The sequence below is a fragment of the Oncorhynchus clarkii genome, chromosome 2, assembly GCF_045791955.1.
Source record: "Oncorhynchus clarkii lewisi isolate Uvic-CL-2024 chromosome 2, UVic_Ocla_1.0, whole genome shotgun sequence".
In the NCBI taxonomy this organism is placed as follows: domain Eukaryota; kingdom Metazoa; phylum Chordata; class Actinopteri; order Salmoniformes; family Salmonidae; genus Oncorhynchus; species Oncorhynchus clarkii.
The window spans coordinates 14,501,486-14,523,139 of record NC_092148.1 but is presented as its reverse complement, the minus strand read 5'-3'; the positions used below and the strand labels follow the sequence as shown (position 1 = coordinate 14,523,139).

Here is a 21,654-nt window from a genome sequence, read left to right as displayed (position 1 = left end):
CAATTCCAGCCTGGTCTCATACCAAACGTAACATGTACTAATTACACTGTCTCGGATTTACATTTACTATGTTACGTCTATCCTTGAGTTCAGGTTGGAATATCGATTCCTACATTTCACAGTTTCCTTTGTTTCTCATTTGACACGGTTGCTGAGGTGTTTCGCTGAGACTACAAGGAATTAATCCATGAACTGAATCAATGTTGTGATGTTCAGACTGTAAAATGTACAAAATGGTTAATGCCAAAGATGTCTGGAGATGTTCTTCCAGACTAAACTCTGCTGTGATAATGTTGACCCAGGCTATAGTAAAGGGAGTAGGATTTGTTGCCTCTAGGTGCTGATCTAAGGTCAGTTTTGTGTTCTCCCTACACTAATAGCTATGATTAGGGAAAGGTTAACAGATCCTAGATCTGCACCTATGGCCAGGTGACTACTCAGTCTATAGGAGAGGTGTAGTCTCTGAATGGACAAATCACATTTTATTGGTCCCGTACACATATTTTGCAGATGTTATCGCGGGTGTAGCGAAATGCTTATGTTCCTAGCTCCAACAGTGCAGACACGGGTAAACAGCAGGGTTTTAGGGAGTGAGTGCATGGTGCCGTATCCAACAGTGGGGCATAAACTTTGGTATCATTCTCTTGTGGGGGTATCCCTATTGAAAGGACTTACACTTTACATGTGATCCCTAAGACCCTGAGATCCACAGAAGCATCCTACCAGGATGTAGAGGACCTAAACTGATCTACACCTCATTATAGAAGGAAAGAGCAAGGGAGAAATAGGGACTTCCACCTTGGGGGAGTGTATGCATGCGTCACCTAGCAACCACAGTCTCAGCCCTTCCCCAGTCACCTAACCCTCCTGCGCTCGCTGCCACACACATCTCTGACGGACACAAAATCCAGTCAATAATCTAAACAACACAACATCCAGCCAATCACCTAAAGACGCTGGGTACCCAGAGGCTAGCCCCTGTAAAAAAGCTTTGTGTTAAGGAGTAGGACAAAGCTGCTCCATAGACACTGACCTAAGGCCAGTGTTATGTGCCCTCAATGGTTAAGATTAGGATTTGGAGGAAGGTAAGCTGATCCTAGATCTGTGCCTATGGAAAACTTATACTTGGAGAGTGTTTCGTTTCAGCAGGGAGGGAGCAGTAGGGGAGAGGGGGATGGAGAGAGGGCTGTACAGAGCGGGGGGTTGTTCTACAGACCAGACTGAGAGGGAGGTGTGTGGGGGAGTGGACTGAGAACCACAGCGAGAGGGCTGGCATACAACTTGCTACCCAAAATGTCTCCTGATTTGGATGGGGCACAAGAAATGTGAACTCTGACCCCATTACCTTTGAACTCTGCCGGACCCAAGCCTCGCTCTGGCCATTCATGGTCACACTCACACGTACACACAGTCCCACCCCACACCCCGATCCCCACACGAACCCCGCTTTTTAAAAAAAAGCTTTCATCTATTTGGTTTATCATCAGAGTATATGAGGTATATCTCTCTTTAACATCCTACAGTAGATGTGGGAAACAAAACCTACCAACATTAAGAAAAGTCAAAACAGAAAGAAAAGAAAACAAGCCCCTCTGTCACGTTCCTTTACCCCAGTTAATGCATCTTCTAACTAGTTTTTTGGTTTGGTAGCTGTTTAAAGCTTTCAGTGTATTTCTCATGAGGAGGGGAGAGGTTGTGAGGGAACAGCACTGTATCTTTAAGAACAATCTACCTGCCTGACCATCCCTGTCAGCGGAGATCTCTTCCAGAACCGTTGGGCTATATTCAAACATACATTATACTATCTTATAGGCAGCATTGACTACGTGTACATCCGGGATATAAATCCCTCTAACCTGATTGGTCCAAAGTATATGGTATACATCGTAATGGGAACAAACTCCAGTTCTAAAGCTTTGAGATTTATTAATACAATGTTTTAAAAGTTTCACTCATGACTGGTTTGATCCCACCTGGGTGTGGGTCTCTAGTAACAATCCTGGACTGTAGTAAGGCTGTAGAGAACCCTACTGAGGCTCCTTATCCCCACTTCAACTAAACACAACATCACAAGACCGCACATAAAGCCAGAAACACTCAGATGCTCTGTCCCTCTCATCTCACCAGTCATTACTCATCAATCATACAATAAGGACATCACTAGTAATATCATTATCATTAGGACAATTAACCCCATATTTAGGAAAGACAGCATTCAACACCTGAAAACATCGAATTGCCCAAATGTAATCAATATGAAGCTGACGTTCCTATTCCCATGACCTTTCCCTGCAATGCCTGAGAAAATGCTGTTAGGTGGTCATACTGAAGTGCTCTATGTAGACACAGTGCTGGCCCCTGTAAGCTCACCCCATCCATTTGAAAAGAGTCTCAATGAGCTCACCCCCACCCCTTTAAGAGCTTTAAGAGTAGTCGCAGTGAGTCTGTGGTCAAACATGACCATGTTTTCCTAGGCCCCGTGAGACCTGTGGTTGCATGTATCTGGTTTGAAGAGGTGAGAAGGAACTTCAGCAGGATTTTTGGTCACAGCCCCGTAATATATATTCTAAATATATACCCCAAAATACAGTGCCTTGCGAAAGTATTCGGCCCCCTTGAACTTTGCGACCTTTTGCCACATTTCAGGCTTCAAACATAAAGATATAAAACTGTATTTTTTTGTGAAGAATCAACAACAAGTGGGACACAATCATGAAGTGGAACGACATTTATTGGATATTTCAAACTTTTTTAACAAATCAAAAACTGAAAAATTGGGCGTGCAAAATTATTCAGCCCCTTTACTTTCAGTGCAGCAAACTCTCTCCAGAAGTTCAGTGAGGATCTCTGAATGATCCAATGTTGACCTAAATGACTAATGATAATAAATACAATCCACCTGTGTGTAATCAAGTCTCTGTATAAATGCACCTGCACTGTGATAGTCTCAGAGGTCTGTTAAAAGCGCAGAGAGCATCATGAAGAACAAGGAACACACCAGGCAGGTCCGAGATACTGTTGTGAAGAAGTTTAAAGCCGGATTTGGATACAAAAAGATTTCCCAAGCTTTAAACATCCCAAGGAGCACTGTGCAAGCGATAATATTGAAATGGAAGGAGTATCAGACCACTGCAAATCTACCAAGACCTGGCCGTCCCTCTAAACTTTCAGCTCATACAAGGAGAAGACTGATCAGAGATGCAGCCAAGAGGCCCATGATCACTCTGGATGAACTGCAGAGATCTACAGCTGAGGTGGGAGAAACTGTCCATAGGACAACAATCAGTCGTATATTGCACAAATCTGGCCTTTATGGAAGAGTGGCAAGAAGAAAGCCATTTCTTAAAGATATCCATAAAAAGTGTTGTTTAAAGTTTGCCACAAGCCACCTGGGAGACACACCAAACATGTGGAAGAAGGTGCTCTGGTCAGATGAAACCAAAATTGAACTTTTTGGCAACAATGCAAAACGTTATGTTTGGCGTAAAAGCAACACAGCTGAACACACCATCCCCACTGTCAAACATGGTGGTGGCAGCATCATGGTTTGGGCCTGCTTTTCTTCAGCAGGGACAGGGAAGATGGTTAACATTGATGGGAAGATGGATGGAGCCAAATACAGGACCATTCTGGAAGAAAACCTGATGGAGTCTGCAAAAGACCTGAGACTGGGACGGAGATTTGTCTTCCAACAAGGCAATGATCCAAAACATAAAGCAAAATCTACAATGGAATGGTTCAAAAATAAACATATCCAGGTTTTAGAATGGCCAAGTCAAAGTCCAGACCTGAATCCAATCGAGAATCTGTGGAAAGAACTGAAAACTGCTGTTCACAAATGCTCTCCATCCAACCTCACTGAGCTCGAGCTGTTTTGCAAGGAGGAATGGGAAAAAAATTCAGTCTCTCGATGTGCAAAACTGATAGAGACATACCCCAAGCGACTTACAGCTGTAATTGCAGCAAAAGGTGGCGCTACAAAGTATTAACTTAAGGGGGCTGAATAATTTTGCACGCCCAATTTTTCAGTTTTTGATTTGTTAAAAAAGTTTGAAATATCCAATAAATGTCGTTCCACTTCATGATTGTGTCCCACTTGTTGTTGATTCTTCACAAAAAAATACAGTTTTATATCTTTATGTTTGAAGCCTGAAATGTGGCAAAAGGTCGCAAAGTTCAAGGGGGCCGAATACTTTCGCAAGGCACTGTATATCCCCTGTAAAAAGACTCTAGAATAAATAAATAACAAATAAATAGTTAGAAGAAATCAATATAAGCTTAAATCAATCAAATTTAAAATGAATAAATAGTACAATCAATCAAAAGTCCTAAATGATTCGACAAAGAAAAATAAACCAAATATTTATCAAGAGAGAGTAACATTTTTGGTCTAAAATCAAGTCATTATCATCAATGTTTTTTAAGATATTTTTTGTATGTTTTTCAATACATTAGCAATAAGTAAGCATTAGGACACAGATCTTTTTTTCTACAAAATCTATAGAAGCACTAACAGATACATTCCGTCTAAGAGTTAATGTTGAGGAAAGGTTTCACCCCGTGGTTAGAACCCCCACATCTAAAATAGATTAGTTCATTAAGGATTCTCATTTGACAACTGTATTTCTGTGTGTCAAACCAAATACTCTTTGGATGCATTTTAAACTCGACTGTAAATGTTTTGCCGAAGTGTGTGTGTGTGTGTGTGATAATGGCGGTAAACGTGCAAGAGAGGACATCTTTGTCAACTCCACTGAATTATTTCTATAATGCGTGTACACACAACACACACACACACTATCACACCCTCACACAACGCACATACGCACGCACTTCAGATAAATTTACACAATCATAAGTGTGAGCCCTAATGCAACGGCAGGGACGGCAGTTGAACCATCTCTAGTTTTATCCTGCCTTTTTGGTTTGGTTTGGTATTTGGTGTTTGATTTGGTATTTGGTGTTTGGTGTTTGGTTTGGTATTTGGTTTGGTTTGGTATTTGGTGTTTGGTTTGGTATTTGGTGTTTGGTATTTGGTATTTGGTTTGGTGTTTGGTGTTTGGTTTGGTGTTTGGTTTGGTTTGGTGTTTGGTATTTGGTTTGGTTTGGTATTTGGTGTTTGGTTTGGTGTTTGGTTTGGTGTTTGGTATTTGGTGTTTGGTTTGGTATTTGGTTTGGTGTTTGGTGTTTGGTTTGGTATTTGGTGTTTGGTGTTTGGTTTGGTGTTTGGTATTTGGCATTTGGTTTGGTGTTTGGTTTGGTATTTGGTGTTTGGTTTGGTATTTGGTGTTTGGTTTGGTGTTTGGTATTTGGTGTTTGGTTTGGTGTTTGGTTTGGTGTTTGGTATTTGGTGTTTGGTTTGGTATTTGGTGTTTGGTTTGGTATTTGGTGTTTGGTTTGGTGTTTGGTGTTTGGTTTGGTATTTGGTGTTTGGTTTGGTATTTGGTGTTTGGTTTGGTGTTTGGTTTGGTATTTGGTGTTTGGTTTGGTATTTGGTGTTTGGTTTGGTATTTGGTGTTTGGTTTGGTGTTTGGTATTTGGTGTTTGGTTTGGTATTTGGTGTTTGGTATTTGGTATTTGGTGTTTGGTATTTGGTGTTTGGTATTTGGTGTTTGGTATTTGGTGTTTGGTTTGCACGTTTTGCTTTTCAACTCTTGTTTTGGACTTTTTCTGTGTCTTTTTTCTGCCAAGACAGTCAGTTTTTTTTTATCTAATAAAAATCTGGAAGCTACATTTTCACAGTATTTTTCCAACCACCTGATTAAAAATCTCTAGAACAACTAGGAAAAAATAAGGAGCTGTTGTAGCAAGCGAATACGTTATTATCCCAAAGGAGTAAAGAACAGCACATAAACAGCATCAAGAGAAACAGCAAACAAATCAAATACAAAATAAACCAACAAACAGGAAAAATAAAAACTGACTTAGAAGATTCAGTTCAATGAGGTCATTAGAGATTTCTCCATCCAGGACCAGAGAAGAAGAGCTGAGTTTGGAGTGAAAAAGACAGGGGAGAGGGAGGATGTCTATCTATACATCTGTCCATCTGTGCTACACAGTTTAGAGAGGGCCACTGAAGCCCAGTTAGTTGGATAACAGACAGAGGTGTCAGCTCCAGTCTGTAAAAACCTACACTTGTCCTCCTCCCCTCATCCTCCCCATCCATATTTGGCTGTTTCTTTTTGGTTTGTTTCTGATGTTTTTGGTTTGTATTTTTGGTATCCTCTTAAAAACATCCCCTCTTTCTGTATGTTTGATCCCATCGCACCATCCGATCCCCTCCCCGTATGCACCCCTTTTATGTTGGGTGAGGGTTCTGTCCTTTTGAAGTGACCCTCTCGGGCATAAGGAGATGGAAGGGGTCAACTAGGGGGGTTCAGCGGGAGGGGTAGGGTGTGTCCCCAACCCCTACAGTATGTGAGTGTTAATGTCATGGCTGACTCCTCTGAAGAGTAACAAATGCTTTGGTTTAAACGTGTAATAATGGCATATTTGGGTGGAAAATGACAGTGAAAATGGGATGGATGGAGGGATGATGAACAATAAAAACAACGTATATTAAACATTAAACAGGTTTTGATCTCTGTTTCTCTACTGCACGTCGAGACAGATGACTGATTGACAACTTAAGACAGACCTGTCCATGACTAAACAAACATTTGATCAATTTACCTATTTCTTGCCTCAATGTTACTAGTTTAAATCTCCAATCATGCTCAATTTCATACTGTCACCATGGTGGATTGGCCATTCACAAGGACTACATTGAGTCTATGTCTAATATTATTTCATCAAGAGATTCATTTTGCTGTGAGTAATTACGGAGAGAGAGAGGTTTTTATCAAGGCTGGAAACTGCTACACTCAGCCTGATCTCTTGTTCACTCTTGTCTCTTATTATCTCTGACAACATGAAGTAAATGGCACAAGATGATGATGACAGACTCCAACGCTATCAGTAAACTATTGGAAATCAAGGGGGAGATAGGATACCCAAAGAAGCAGAGGTAGGAAAACACAAACAGAGACACACCTGTAAGATTGGCTCATTCAGTATCAACCATTTACAACAATCTAAAATATCCCACAGAAACAACAAAATTGCTGTGAAAGTGAGTGACAGACTATGACAGACATGATGGGTGGATGACTGATTGGATGGATGAATGTGATTGGTTGTGGATGTCGTGTGTGTGTGTGTGTGTGTGTGTAGCAGAGTCCTGGTCCTGGATAGGATCAGTATGTACAAGTCGTTTGGATAAAGCTTTTCCTTCCGTATTTTTGGTTTCTGGGATTTTGGTATAGTTGTTGATTTTTGTCATCGTGCATTCCTCTTCTCCTCCTCAGGTACATTTTTGGTTTAAAATCCTCCTCCCATCTCCTCCTCTTTCAGACCTGTAGCTTTTCAAAGAAAATCATCCACTTCTTTTTTCTGTCCCTGTCACCATTCCCCCAAAACACACAGTAATGTTTATTTTTTTAATTTTTGGTTCACGCGGTTCGACACACATCTCTACTCCTGTTATTTGTCATTGGTTTATTTTCCCGGGAAAGAAAGAGAGACAGAAAGGAGAGGTGCGATATCGCTCAGTATTGACTAAACAGTCCCACGATGCCTCCTCCATCACTTTGGATAGATAAAGATTTTTGGTTTAAATCTTCCTCTTTCCCCCCTTCTCCCCCTTTTCACTTCTGACTCCCCCCTCTCCTCTCTTTCATTCTGTGTATTTTTGGCATCGAAAGACTGGGGGGAGAGAGAGAGAGTGTAGGGCGAGAGTGATAAAAGAGATAGCTTTGGTTGAAAGGCGAGGTTGTCGTTTCCTCCTTTCTCCTTCTCCTCTCTGATTGGCGCTTGGCTGTGTCACTCAATCTTAGCCCCTCCCAACGAGGATGGGCTGTGTGCCAATTCATTGAAGTCGCAGGAAGAGGCGGGGCTAGAGCAAGGGGAGGGGGAGCAGGGGGTGGGGCTTATGCTACTGGTGGAGGGGAAAGGGGAGGGCTGGGATGCTTTGGCTACGGCAGCGCTGACCAATCCAGCACCAGGATTCTGGCCCATGTGGAGGAAAGCGGGGTGGTTGAGGAAGAAAGAGGACTGGAGACCCCCTCCCTGCCCCCCTGCACCACCCAGCAACACCTTACTGCCCCCCTCAAGACTGGAAAGGGGCAGCTGGCCACCACTGGCTGCTAGAGCTGAGAAGGGAGGGAGATGAGAGTTAACGACATTATACCTACTGTGAAATAACTACATTTACTATAGACTTTACTATAGAGATGAAATTAAGAAGTGGATGAATGAGAGAAAAAGAATGAAACACACACACACACACACACAGAGATGGGGATGAACATGTTGGAGTGATGGGACATCCCTGTCATAGCCCTGCTCACCAGTTCTCCAGCTTCTTCCATCAGGTGATCTATCATTCATCTCATCAGCTCTAACTGTCCCTCTCATCATCTCTGTCATTCTTTCTGCCTAGCATTCATTAACATTACTTACCTTTATTATCACTTTGTACCTCAAATTACTGTCCCTCCCCCTGTCTCTCTCTCTTCCTCCTTGATTTCCCTCTTCCTCTCTTTTCCCTCCTTCCCTACACCTCTCTCTCCCTCTAACACACCTTGTATAGTAGCCAAAGGGTTGTTGCTGAGGAGAGCTTGGTTCAGAGCCTGGTTCCCTGTGTTTACTCCCATCACAGTGTTCCTATGTTACACACACACACACACACACACACACACACACACAGGAGGAAATCCATTTACATACAGAGGAGAAACAGAGAGAGAAGCAGGTTTAGCAGCAGAACAGACAGAGGACAGACTCAGGGACCTGAACACAGACACACTGCAGGAGAAACCCACAGGTCAGATACACACACACAACCATCTTGATTCATATCTTGTTTTTATGAGCTACAAATCCAAATGCTTGCTTGTGAACCTTGTGTCTGTGTGCGGACGATCACATTCCTGTAAAAGAGAGAGTGTGTGTGTGTGTGTGGGTGGGTGTACAGTATAGGTATGTGTGTCTCTGTTGTCTTCACCTCAAGTTTGCAGCAAAATCGGTGATGTAGTTAGACACGTCACCATTCTTTTTACCCAAACGCCATAAGCTGTGGACACAAAACACACAGTCACACACACAGGTTAGAAAGTACTGCTGCACAGAAGTAGCAGTGTCACGGATCAGTGTGTGTCAATGATGTGTGGGTGTGATAAACATTTGCTGCAAACTGCAGGTGAACTGAATACTGAACCAATGGTGAAGCACAGTGGCCAAAGTGTACACTTTGTATGCATACTCACCCTGTGTTGAGACTCAGTGTGCTGTGGCTGGGAGGGGCTGGGCTGGCTGTGCTGCGAGGAGGAGTCACTGGAGAGGAGGCAGAGCTGAGAGATGAGTGGGTGGGACCACTGGGGGTATGAGGGGAGAACGATGACATGGTGGTCAATGTGGTGCTGAGGCTGGTCACTGCCTGGGACAGCTGACTGGACATCTGATAGAGAGACGGGTGAGAAAGGCAAAGAGAAAAAGAGGGAGAGTTATTATTTAAAAGAGTATCTATACTAAGCTGTATCCAATAGAAAAAGGGATACATGGGATAGAATTATTAATGTGTAATAGCAAAGCACTAAAGCAATGCAGGTTGGGTAGTACCATCTGCACACTGGAACAGGGGGTGCAGAAGAACATCCACTATGACATGCGGGACACACCATTCATATGGGGGGGGGGGGAGAATTGTGATGGCTAAGGTTGGGAGAGGGGGATCATGCGGGTCAGGCCATACCATGTGTGGACTGTAGCAGGGGGGTTTGTGTGTCGGTGGGGCTTGGGGGAGCTGACTGGGCAAGGGAGGGGTGGCACTGTTGGGGTTGATACGCTTCTCTTTCTGTCGGCGGTTGCAGAACCACACGCGGATCACCTCCTTCTCCATGCTGAGCTGGTCCGCGATACACAGGATCTCCTCTGAGGTAGGCTTCTGGTTCTGCTGACACACGGGAAAGACAGAGATGGACACATTAGTACTAATTGACACTTAGCCTTATATCACCTCTCTGATATCACGGTGTTATCGTGTTCTTCTGAGGGCAGAAACTACACAACAAGCCGTGTAGATGTTATGTCAGCTTAAGATTTATGTCTCCTGTATGACAGTGTTATGAAGGCCTTATGTCAGCTTAAGATTTATGTCTCCTGTATGACAGTGTTATGAAGGCCTTATGTCAGCTTAAGATTTATGTCTCCTGTATGACAGTGTTATGAAGGCCTTATGTCAGTGATATTGTGATGGAAACATTTGTTTGTGCTTTTCTAATAACCAATTTCTGTGTTCATGCAAGTGACTGAACAAATCAGTCACACAACTTTCAAATCCACATTCACTTAGTACTATTCCCAAACACACTCAGTAATCACCCTTATTACTCCATGTGCATCTTCAACAATTCTCTTGTCGTTACTACCTATCTTTCTATACATATAGAATAGCCTCATATTCAGAAATAATACTCTCTTCTTTCATACCAACGATTCTTCTGTCGTTATTACCTATGCTACTACCACATTCACTTAGAACTATTCCCAAACACACACAGTAATCACCCATATTACTCCATGTGCATCAGTATCTGCAATTTGGCAGTATGCCCAGAACCTTGTTTTGAGAAAGGGATATCTGAGTTTCAAGGTCTCAGCTTAGAGAGAAGAAGCCTCATGAAGTATTGGTCGGTCACATGAAGGAAGCAAACGTTAATTATGAATGATGAATAAGCTAAAATATGCAAATATAATTTGTCCGTCTTTAAGAGAACTAACGGGACTGCCCCGGGTGGAGCTCCTGATTGACATGTGTACTTGGTGCATTGAGTTGGTTGGAACCTCTTCAGCACGCTGATAATAACCAATGATTCATTTAAGATTGACTTTGAGTGTCCCTGTGTAGAATTTCCACAACAATTTGGCGTCAACAAACAGGATGATTGAATCTGCCTGCGGAGCTTTTCAGTGGGGGTGTGCAAGGTAAACCAATGACATTTTTTACGAAGCGTGAGGGAAATTCCCATCTGACCAAAAGATGACAAGACCTGCCCACACCCTTACTGTGAGCTTCCCAGGAGGAGACACATCATCCGCAAACAATTGAGGGACGCGTCTTCTGATTTCAGGAAGTACATTTAAATGAATTTGTATAAAAATAGAACAAATACTAATAAAACCAATAAAACTAAAGATCTAAATGGAGGAGGCTACCACTAGTCTTAAGTCAAATAATAGAATGAAGTGGATGTGAGAGTGTGAAAGAGGTGCGTGTCTGAAAGAATACCCCAGCTAGTTCTGTGATCTGAATCTTTCAATCTATAACGTTATCTACGGTTGTTATATTTGTATAGGAAGTAACGGCAAGCTAGTCTTAGGAGAAGGCTTGAGTGAGGGCAGAGAGGCCCCACTGACAATTGTCTGTAGGCATTTATTAGAGAAGTGTCTACGTGGTCGAGAACCACTGGGAACATTGAAGATACATATGGCGTCCACCACCACCCATCGATCTACAGGTAGTGAGCACTGACAGGAGAAGCAATTGAAAAGTTTGAGAGGGTAACAGCTGAGATGGGTAAGGGCTGTAACAACATTCATTGATGCCCCCGGACACTGAGATTTCCTTGAAAATATGATGTGTGTACCTCTCGGGCTGATGCACTGTGATCGTTGCTAGTGGTGTGGACGTGAATAACTAAAGATGTATAACGTTTTATAGGGATTCTGTATGGAGATATGAAAGAAGAGAGTATTATTTCCGAATATGAGGCTATTCTATATGTATAGAAAGATACATCTAGGTAGTAACGACAGGAGAATCGTTGAAGATGCACATGGAGTAATAAGGGTGATTACTGAGTGTGTTTGGGAATAGTATTAAGTGAATGTGGATTTGAAAGTTGTGTGAGTGTAGAAAGGACGTGTTAAGCTGATTGAAATCTGGATAATAAACTGATTGATTGAAATTTGGGACAGAGGTATAAATAATTGAATAAGACACGCTTTTAATCCAATTATTATTCATCAATTCTATAGTTTGGGTAGCACCAGTGATTTAAGTAAGTAATGTCATCTAAAACAATAATCTGTTTCCATTACGTGGAACTGTGTCCAGAATTGAAGTATGCTCTCTCTAATTCTCTTTTTCTTTCTTTCTTTCTTTCTTTCTTTCTTTCTTTCTTTCTTTCTTTCTTTCTTTCTTTCTTTCTTTCTTTCTTTCTTTCTCTCTCTCTCTCTCTTGGAGGACCTGAGCCCTAGGACCATGCCTCAGGACTACCTGACATGATGACTCCTTATTGTCCCCAGTCCACCTGGCCGTGCTGCTGCTCCAGATTCAACTGTTCTACCTGCGGCTATGGAACCCTGACCTGTTCACTGTGATTACTATTATTTAACTAAACTGTATCCCATAATATAATGGTAAAAGGTGAGGTGTCCCTCATTCAGGGGCAGCGCTCTCTCTCTCTCTCTCCTTCTCTTGTTCCGAATCACACATAAGACTATTGATAAATTATAAACTTCTTCTAATTATTTGTGTTGACATAGCACATTTAAATCTCACCCAATGTCTCTAGTCTTTCTAGTGAGGGTGATTAGTTATTTCAAACATTTTGTGTATCAGGTTTACATTGGGTTTTTCAGACATGTCTTATCAAGGTGGGTTGTGTGTATGTGGTAAAAAACAAACAAAATGGCCTTGAATCTACTTCAAAATCAAATTAAATCAAATTGATTTATATAACCCTTCTTACATCAGCTGATATATCAAAGTGCTGTACAGAATCCCAGCCTAAAACCCCAAACAGCAAGCAATGCAGGTGTAGAAGCACGGTGGCTAGGAAAAACTCCCTAGGAAGGCCAAAACCTAGGAAGAAACCTAGAGAGGAACCAGGCTATGAGGGGTGGCCAGTCCTCTTCTGGCTGTGTCGGGTGGAGATTATAACAGAACATGGCCAAGATGTTCAAATGTTCATAAATGACCAGCATGGTTAAGATGGAGTTATCAAGAGTTGCAATTCTAATTTGATTTGTTATTTTGATTTAACAGGCCGTGTTGTTGTTGTTTTTTTGGACGCATGAATCACGATGAACCAGTCATGTGTCCAAAGGGGGAATTACCAGTCCCCTGGGGCCCTTTAGTAAATATGCAAATTTACCATTTGTCATACAGTGAATAATTTGTCTGGATTTCCAGAAACAGAAATGCCCTAAACTAAACTGTTGCTCTGCTCTGTCCTCTCTCGAGGTTATGGTGAAGGTGACAGATGGTATCTAGATACATGGAAGAGATAATTCGGCTGAGAACAGAGTGAACCTCACCCCCTCTAACCGGTTGAAGTAATGTGGACAATGGCTTCAATATGGTCCTTCACCACTTCTACTGTGAGACCTGAGTCCGAGCCAGCAACCTGTACACAGCATCCAGTCAAAGCTATCAGTCCACGTGGAGTGAGCATGGAGAGAGATCTCAGCCAGACCTCTCTCATGCTGCCGGTGTACTGGTCGGAAAATGGACAAGACATAATGGACTGTGAAGGACAGTGGCGGCTCAGGGGAGAGACATTATCAAGGGCCATCCACTTTCAACATGTGCCATTGGAATTGACGAACCGAAACAACAGAAGAATGAGTGCCGGGAGGGAGGGTGGTGGTCAACCCTGCCCGTAATTTATTTAGGCTTATCCAAAATAGTTTATTTGGGGTATCAGGTATGATTGTGGAGGTCTGCACAATGCGAAATATATAGTAATTTAGACTAGAAATGCATTGAGATACTGATCTGTCATGCCACCTGCGACAAAAGCTCCAGCTGAAATCTCTTTGCCAGAATCCATGAATGAAATTGTGCAGTGAAGCATATGTGTAACTGTATGAAGCGAAGGCCTTAAGTTAAAACATTCCACTGCAATGATTTTACACATACAACCCACAATGATTGTACAACCCACAATGATTGTACAACACACAATGATTGTATAACCCAGAATGAAGGGTTTGAAATGATGAAATGTCTGGTTTTATGTGTTGATTTCCCTGACTTTAATAGAAATATGATATAGAAGCTAAAATCAAATGCTTACCTTAACATTTAATGATTATTATCACACAAGTGACAAGAGGATGGAATGTGATGGACATTTTTATGTTTGTGCTTTTCTAATAACCAATTTCTGTGTTCATGCAAGTGACTGATTGAACAAATCCTCAGTATCAGTATCTGCAATTTAATGATGAATTAATTATGAATGATGAATAAGCTAAAATATGCTAATTTAATTTGTCTGTATATAAGAGAACTAACGGGGCTGCCCTGGGTGGAGCTCCTGATTGACATGTGTACTTGGTGCATTGAGTTGGTTGGAACCTCTCCGGCGCGCTGATTGTCCATGTGTAGAATTTCCACAACAATTTGTCATGTCTCTCACCGTGATGAAGGCTCTCTCCAGGGCCACGCGGACGTTAGTCTCGATGCTGGTTCTTTTCTTCCTGCGTCGGCCCGGCAGGCCCTCGAAGCCCATTGAGGAAGAGGACAGAGAGCTGGGGCTGGGCATAGTACTGTCTGTGGACATGGTCTCTGTCAAACAGAGAGATTGATTAGTGGGATGTTTTAAAATCACACAAACTGGTATCCTCATTCTACAGATATAACTTCATTAACTCAAGGTTACATTCATTCAGATCCAACACACATGTAACGAGAGTGTTCAGAGGCAACATCAAACGAAGGGTTTAACTTTATGCTGATGACTTGCTTCTCTATATCTCAGACCACGATGTATCCTTACCCATTGCGCTATCTGTTCTTAATGCATTTTGCCCAGTCTCTGGTTACAAGTTAAATCTGAATAAGAGCAAGCTTTTCCATTTAAACGCGGCAGCTCGTAACTACCCATTACACACATTTTCATTCAGAGTAGTTCTCAACAAATGTACATACTTGGGGGTACATGTCATAGACAAATTTGGTAACCTTTTTAAAGGCTAACTTTACTCCTCCTTACTCTGGTGGAGAAACATTTTGAACAATGGCCACTACTCCACCTATCATTGGCTGGTCAAATTAATTCGGTTAAAATTAATACTCTTCCTAAATCTCCTACCTCTTTCAATGTGAACCTATTTTTATTTCCAAATATTTTTCTGCAAACTACATGGGATTATCTCACACTTCATCTGGAACTTCCGTGTAATTCAGTACTGGATCTGTGCAGATACCCAACATATCATTCCATCATGGTTGAAGGTAGAATCTTCCTCATGTATGCCATCCTCACTGGCTGCTATGGCACATTCACCTATCCATTCTGCTTTAGCACATTCACCTATCCATTCTGCTTTGGCACATTCACCTATCCATTCTGCTTTGGCACATTCACCTATCCATTCTGCTTTGGCACATTCACCTATCCATTCTGCTTTAGCACATTCACCTATCCATTCTGCTTTGGCACATTCACCTATCCATTCTGCTTTGGCACATTCACCTATCCATTCTGCTTTGGCACATTCACCTATCCATTCTGCTTTAGCACATTCACCTATCCATTCTGCTTTGGCACATTCACCTATCCATTCTGCTTTAGCACATTCACCTATCCATTCTGCTATGGCACATTCACCTATCCATTCTGCTTTGGCACATTCACCTATCCATTCTGCTTTGGCACATTCACCTATCCATTCTGCTTTGGCACATTCACCTATCCATTCTGCTTTAGCACATTCACCTATCCATTCTGCTTTGGCACATTCACCTATCCATTCTGCTTTAGCACATTCACCTATCCATTCTGCTTTGGCACATTCACCTATCCATTCTGCAGTGGCCCATTCACCTATCCATTCTGCTTTGGCACATTCACCTATCCATTCTGCTTTAGCACATTCACCTATCCATTCTGCTTTAGCACATTCACCTATCCATTCTGCTTTGGCACATTCACCTATCCATTCTGCAGTGGCACATTCACCTATCCATTCTGCAGTGGCACATTCACCTATCCATTCTGCTATGGCACATTCACCTATCCATTCTGCTATGGCACATTCACCTATCCATTCTGCAGTGGCACATTCACCTATCCATTCTGCAGTGGCACATTCACCTATCCATTCTGCTATGGCACATTCACCTATCCATTCTGCTTTGGCACATTCACCTATCCATTCTGCTATGGCACATTCACCTATCCATTCTGCTATGGCACATTCACCTATCCATTCTGCTTTAGCACATTCACCTATCCATTCTGCTTTGGTACATTCACCTATCCATTCTGCAGTGGCACATTCACCTATCCATTCTGCTTTGGCACATTCACCTATCCATTCTGCTATGGCACATTCACCTATCCATTCTGCTTTGGCACATTCACCTATCCATTCTGCTTTAGCACATTCACCTATCCATTCTGCTTTAGCACATTCACCTATCCATTCTGCTACATCAAGTTATACCTAAAACATTTGATTTAAAACCACTCTCAAGATCTGGAACCAGTTTAGAAGTCACTTTGGTTTGCAAGGGCCCCTCTACTCAGAAATAACGTTATTGACGGCACGTTTGCATCGTACCAACAACTCTCAGCTAAATTCCACCTTCCGTGGAATAGTCATTTCTTTAGATATCTACAAGTGCGCAGCTTTGTCCGTGACATGACCTCTCAATTCCTCAGTCTTGATGTGACCCACCAACTGATGCATTTATCCCACCATCCCCAACAGTAAAAGGGATTATTTCTTATAGCTATGATCAAATTTCCTCTCTTCACAATCCTTCGTTTGCAGCTATTAAAACTATATGGGGACAGGATCTAGGTGATGAGTTTACTGATGAATCTAGAGGCGAAAGAAACACACACCTGTTTAGGCGAGGTGCTGGCTAGAGGAGTAGAACACCTGAAAAATGAAAGCCGCACACTCTAGGAGCTCAGATGCAATAATGTAATAACCTAATAACCAACATGTCCACAGATAAGCTGTCTTCATCAGGGTATACAGAGTTGACTGATGACACATGGGAAGGTATTCTGCACCATGTCCACTTCTCTTCTATTTGTGCCAAACATGGTTTGATCCAATGCAAAATCCTCCACCACACTCACTGGACTAAACTCAGGCTTTCTAACATGATGTCCACCCTGTTTGCGACAGGTGTCGGCAAGCTCCTGCTTCATTAATGCGTATGTTTTGGTCTTCCCTACATAACTATTGGTCTGCCATCTTCGATAGCATATCTAAAGTATTACAGGTACCTTTTGAAACCACTGCCATGACATCATTATTTGGGGTAATACCTGATACTATAACACTACCAAAACACACATCTGACTTTGTAGCCTTTGTTGGCAAGAAGGTTGATTTTACTTCTGTGGAAGTCGTCCTCTCCTCCTCATTTTGTGTGGCTTAAAGATCTCTTACACTTTAGTAAATTGGAGAAGATAAAATATACCCTTCTTCTGACAAATTCTACAGAATGTGGCAACCTTTCTTTACCTATGTAGAGACACTAGCTTTGTATTTAATTGATCTACCTTTGTGAGTGTTTAATATTAGCCTTATTAGTCTTATTATTATAATTGTTCTATTCATTTTGAAGACGAGCCATGTTTGTTGTTTCTAATGTTTTGTTATGAATGTATTACTTAAGTCTTTTATATTTCCGTATGGGCGTATACATTCCTACCTCATTCAAAAAGCATGTTTCCATGGTCTATCGAATGTATAAAACCACGTGCAATGTACGGTATTTCAACCATTGTTTACTATAACTGTGAAAGGAAATGCCAATAAAAATAGTTTTTTTTTACAAATATAGTTACATTCATTCTACAGATTAATGCAACTTGGGGATTGGTTAATTAATCAACTGATTTATTGATTGACACCTTTCTCCTTCACCAATTCCCTCACCTCCTCTCTCCTCCTCTCCCATCCTCCCTCTCCTTTCTCCCGGTCCCTCCCTTCTACCATCCTCCCGTCCTCTCTCTCATTCCCCACCCTCCCCTCCCATCCTCCCTCTCCTCTCTCCCGGCCCCTCCCTACTCCCACCCTGCCTTCCTCCCTCTCCTCTCTCCCGGTCCCTCCCTACTCCCACCCTCCCGTCCTCTCTCTCATCCCCCACCCTCCCCTCCTCTCTCCTCCCCTCCCGTCCTCTCTCTCATCCCCCACCCTCCCCTCCTCTCTCCTCCCCTCCCGTCCTCTCTCTCATCCCCCACCCTCCCCTCCTCTCTCCTCCCCTCCCGTCCTCTCTCTCATCCCCCACCCTCCCCTCCTCTCTCCCACCCTCCCGTCCTCTCTCTCATCCCCCACCCTCCCGTCCTCTCTCTCCTCCCCACCCTCCCCTCTCACCTGCATCATTGAGCCACTTCTCCAGTAGTGGTTTGAGTTTGCACATGTTCTTAAAGCTCAGGTTGAGGGCCTCGAAGCGAGAGATGGTGGTCTGGCTGAAATCATTACCATATAGCTTCCCCATGGCCATTCCCACGTCACCCTGAGAGAGCGAGGGAGGAGGAAAATAGAGAGTTAACAGACACACACACACACACACACACACACACACACACACACACACACACACACACACACACACACACACACACACAGAAAGGCGTACCTGTGTAAAGCCCAGTTTGATGCGTCTCTGTTTGAAGGTGCGGGCGAACACCTCCAGTTCCTCAAGGTCACTGGGCTCCTCGGGGTGAGAGGTCACAGAGGACACAGAGGTCATGACCCCACTGCCCTCCATAGCCTTGTCTCTCTACAGGGGGAGAGGGGGAGGAGGAGGAAAAAGAGAGTGTGGGAGCGAGAGAGAGAGAGAATTATATAGCAGAAGAGAGGCGTTTACTGGATATGACAGAATGATGAGAAGAGATGTTTGTTGGAAAGAGCCGGGCCTGTAGCCTCTCTCAAAGCCTGGGTGTTTCCTAAGTGGGCCTACCTGTGCTTGGAGCCCCAGCCTGGGAGCGGACAGGAGGCTCCCTTGGTTTTGCTGAGGTAGCTGAATCAGATTTGGTGTTGATAGTAGTCCTGAGGAGTGAAGAAGTGAGGGAATCAGTAGGCCTATGATCAGTTATGTGAACAAACAACACACGTAATATTCCACAAAGCTCCATGGTCGATCAGAGAATCCAATAGGCATTCTAGTATTAGACAGTTGAAGAACCTGTTAATGGTTGTCAACAGTTGGCACTTATAAATAAATGAAATCTGTTTGTTGATAGTTGGAACATCTACAGCCCATCTTCAGGGCACTGTCCCAATAGAACAGAAACCGGTGGTAGTGACTGGTGCGAGCAGCCCACCTTGCTGCCCTTGGTGCTGTTGGAGGAGGAACTGAGGAGACTGTAGGTGGTGTCCTGGCACCAGAACCAACTGCTGCAGCTGCAACAACTGCTGGATGTCCTGCAGGGAGACAGGAGGACAGAACAGAGATCAGAGATGGAGAGAACAAAGGGGTCAGAGATGGAGAGAACAGAGGGGTCAGAGATGTAGAGAACAGAGGGGTCAGATATGGATAGAACAGAGGGGTCAGAGATGGTGAGAACAAAGGGGTCAGATATGGAGAGAACAGAGGGGTCAGAGATGGATAGAACAGAGGGGTCAGAGATGGAGAGAACAAAGGGGTCAGAGATGGATAGAACAGAGGGGTCAGAGATGGAGAGAACAGAGGGGTCAGAGATGGAGAGAACAAAGGGGTCAGAGATGGAGAGAACAGAGGGGTCAGAGATGGATAGAACATAGGGGTCAGAGATGGTGAGAACAAAGGGGTCAGAGATGGAGAGAACAGAGGGGTCAGAGATGTAGAGAACAGAGGGGTCAGAGGTGGAGAGAACAGAGGGGTTAGATATGGAGAGAACAGAGGGGTCAGATATGGAGAGAACAGAGGGGTCAGAGATGGAGAGAACAGAGGGGTCAGAGATGGAGAGAACAGAGGGGTCAGAGATGGAGAGAACAAAGGGGTCAGAGATGGAGAGAACAGAGGGGTCAGAGATGGAGAGAACAAAGGGGTCAGAGATGGAGAGAACAGAGGGGTCAGAGGTGGAGAGAACAGAGGGGTCAGAGGTGGAGAGAACAGAGGGGTCAGAGGTGGAGAGAACAGAGGGGTCAGAGGTGGAGAGAACAGAGGGGTCAGAGGTGGAGAGAACAGAGGGGTCAGAGGTGGAGAGAACAGAGGGGTCAGAGGTGGAGAGAACAGAGGGGTCAGAGGTGGAGAGAACAGAGGGGTCAGAGATGGAGAGAACAAAGGGGTCAGAGATGGAGAGAACAGAGGGGTCAGAGGTGGAGAGAACAGAGGGGTCAGAGATGGAGAGAACAGAGGGGTCAGAGATGGAGAGAACAGAGGGGTCAGAGGTGGAGAGAACAGAGGGGTCAGAGGTGGAGAGAACAGAGGGGTCAGATATGGAGAGAACAGAGGGGTCAGAGATGGAGAGAACAGAGGGGTCAGAGGTGGAGAGAACAGAGGGGTCAGAGATGGAGAGAACAGAGGGGTCAGAGGTGGAGAGAACAGAGGGGTCAGAGATGGAGAGAACAGAGGGGTCAGGGATGGATAGAACATAGGGGTCAGAGATGGAGAGAACAAAGGGGTCAGAGATGGAGAGAACAGAGGGGTCAGAGGTGGAGAGAACAGAGGGGTCAGATATGGAGAGAACAGAGGGGTCAGAGGTGGAGAGAACAGAGGGGTCAGAGGTGGAGAGAACAGAGGGGTCAGAGATGGAGAGAACAGAGGGGTCAGAGGTGGAGAGAACAGAGGGGTCAGAGATGGAGAGAACAGAGGGGTCAGAGGTGGAGAGAACAGAGGGGTCAGAGATGGAGAGAACAGAGGGGTCAGAGATGGAGAGAACAGAGGGGTCAGAGGTGGAGAGAACAGAGGGGTCAGAGATGGAGAGAACAGAGGGGTCAGAGATGGAGAGAACAGAGGGGTCAGAGATGGAGAGAACAGAGGGGTCAGAGGTGGAGAGAACAGAGGGGTCAGAGGTGGAGAGAACAGAGGGGTCAGATATGGAGAGAACAGAGGGGTCAGAGATGGAGAGAACAGAGGGGTCAGAGGTGGAGAGAACAGAGGGGTCAGAGGTGGAGAGAACAGAGGGGTCAGAGATGGAGAGAACAGAGGGGTCAGAGGTGGAGAGAACAGAGGGGTCAGAGATGGAGAGAACAAAGGGGTCAGAGATGGAGAGAACAGAGGGGTCAGAGGTGGAGAGAACAGAGGGGTCAGAGATGGAGAGAACAGAGGGGTCAGAGATGGAGAGAACAGAGGGGTCAGAGGTGGAGAGAACAGAGGGGTCAGAGGTGGAGAGAACAGAGGGGTCAGATATGGAGAGAACAGAGGGGTCAGAGATGGAGAGAACAGAGGGGTCAGAGGTGGAGAGAACAGAGGGGTCAGAGATGGAGAGAACAGAGGGGTCAGAGGTGGAGAGAACAGAGGGGTCAGAGATGGAGAGAACAGAGGGGTCAGGGATGGATAGAACATAGGGGTCAGAGATGGAGAGAACAAAGGGGTCAGAGATGGAGAGAACAGAGGGGTCAGAGGTGGAGAGAACAGAGGGGTCAGATATGGAGAGAACAGAGGGGTCAGAGGTGGAGAGAACAGAGGGGTCAGAGGTGGAGAGAACAGAG

The 21,654-nt window shown here is 44.1% G+C and overlaps 1 protein-coding gene across 5 annotated transcripts in view; it reads right to left on the bottom strand.

Annotated features, from left to right (window-relative positions):
• Positions 1-7,293: 7,293 nt before the first annotated feature.
• LOC139379732 (POU domain, class 2, transcription factor 2-like) overlaps positions 7,294-21,654 on the bottom strand; it is a 131,434-nt gene continuing 117,073 nt past the window's right edge. For 2 of the 5 annotated variants that reach the window (XM_071122493.1, XM_071122495.1), the window contains 9 exons: positions 19,344-19,443; positions 18,980-19,068; positions 18,656-18,799; positions 18,391-18,532; positions 14,466-14,599; positions 9,791-9,988; positions 9,306-9,496; positions 9,044-9,112; positions 7,470-8,189 (listed from right to left, as the gene is read on the bottom strand). In XM_071122493.1, the coding sequence (XP_070978594.1) occupies positions 8,147-8,189; positions 9,044-9,112; positions 9,306-9,496; positions 9,791-9,988; positions 14,466-14,599; positions 18,391-18,532; positions 18,656-18,799; positions 18,980-19,068; positions 19,344-19,443 (1,110 nt within the window). In that variant the 3' untranslated portion in view covers positions 7,470-8,146. Of the gene's footprint in view, positions 8,190-8,620; positions 8,704-9,043; positions 9,113-9,305; positions 9,497-9,790; positions 9,989-14,465; positions 14,615-18,390; positions 18,533-18,655; positions 18,800-18,979; positions 19,069-19,343; positions 19,444-21,654 lie in introns of all 5 variants that reach the window. The other 3 variants (XM_071122492.1, XM_071122497.1, XM_071122494.1) reach the window with 3 other exon arrangements.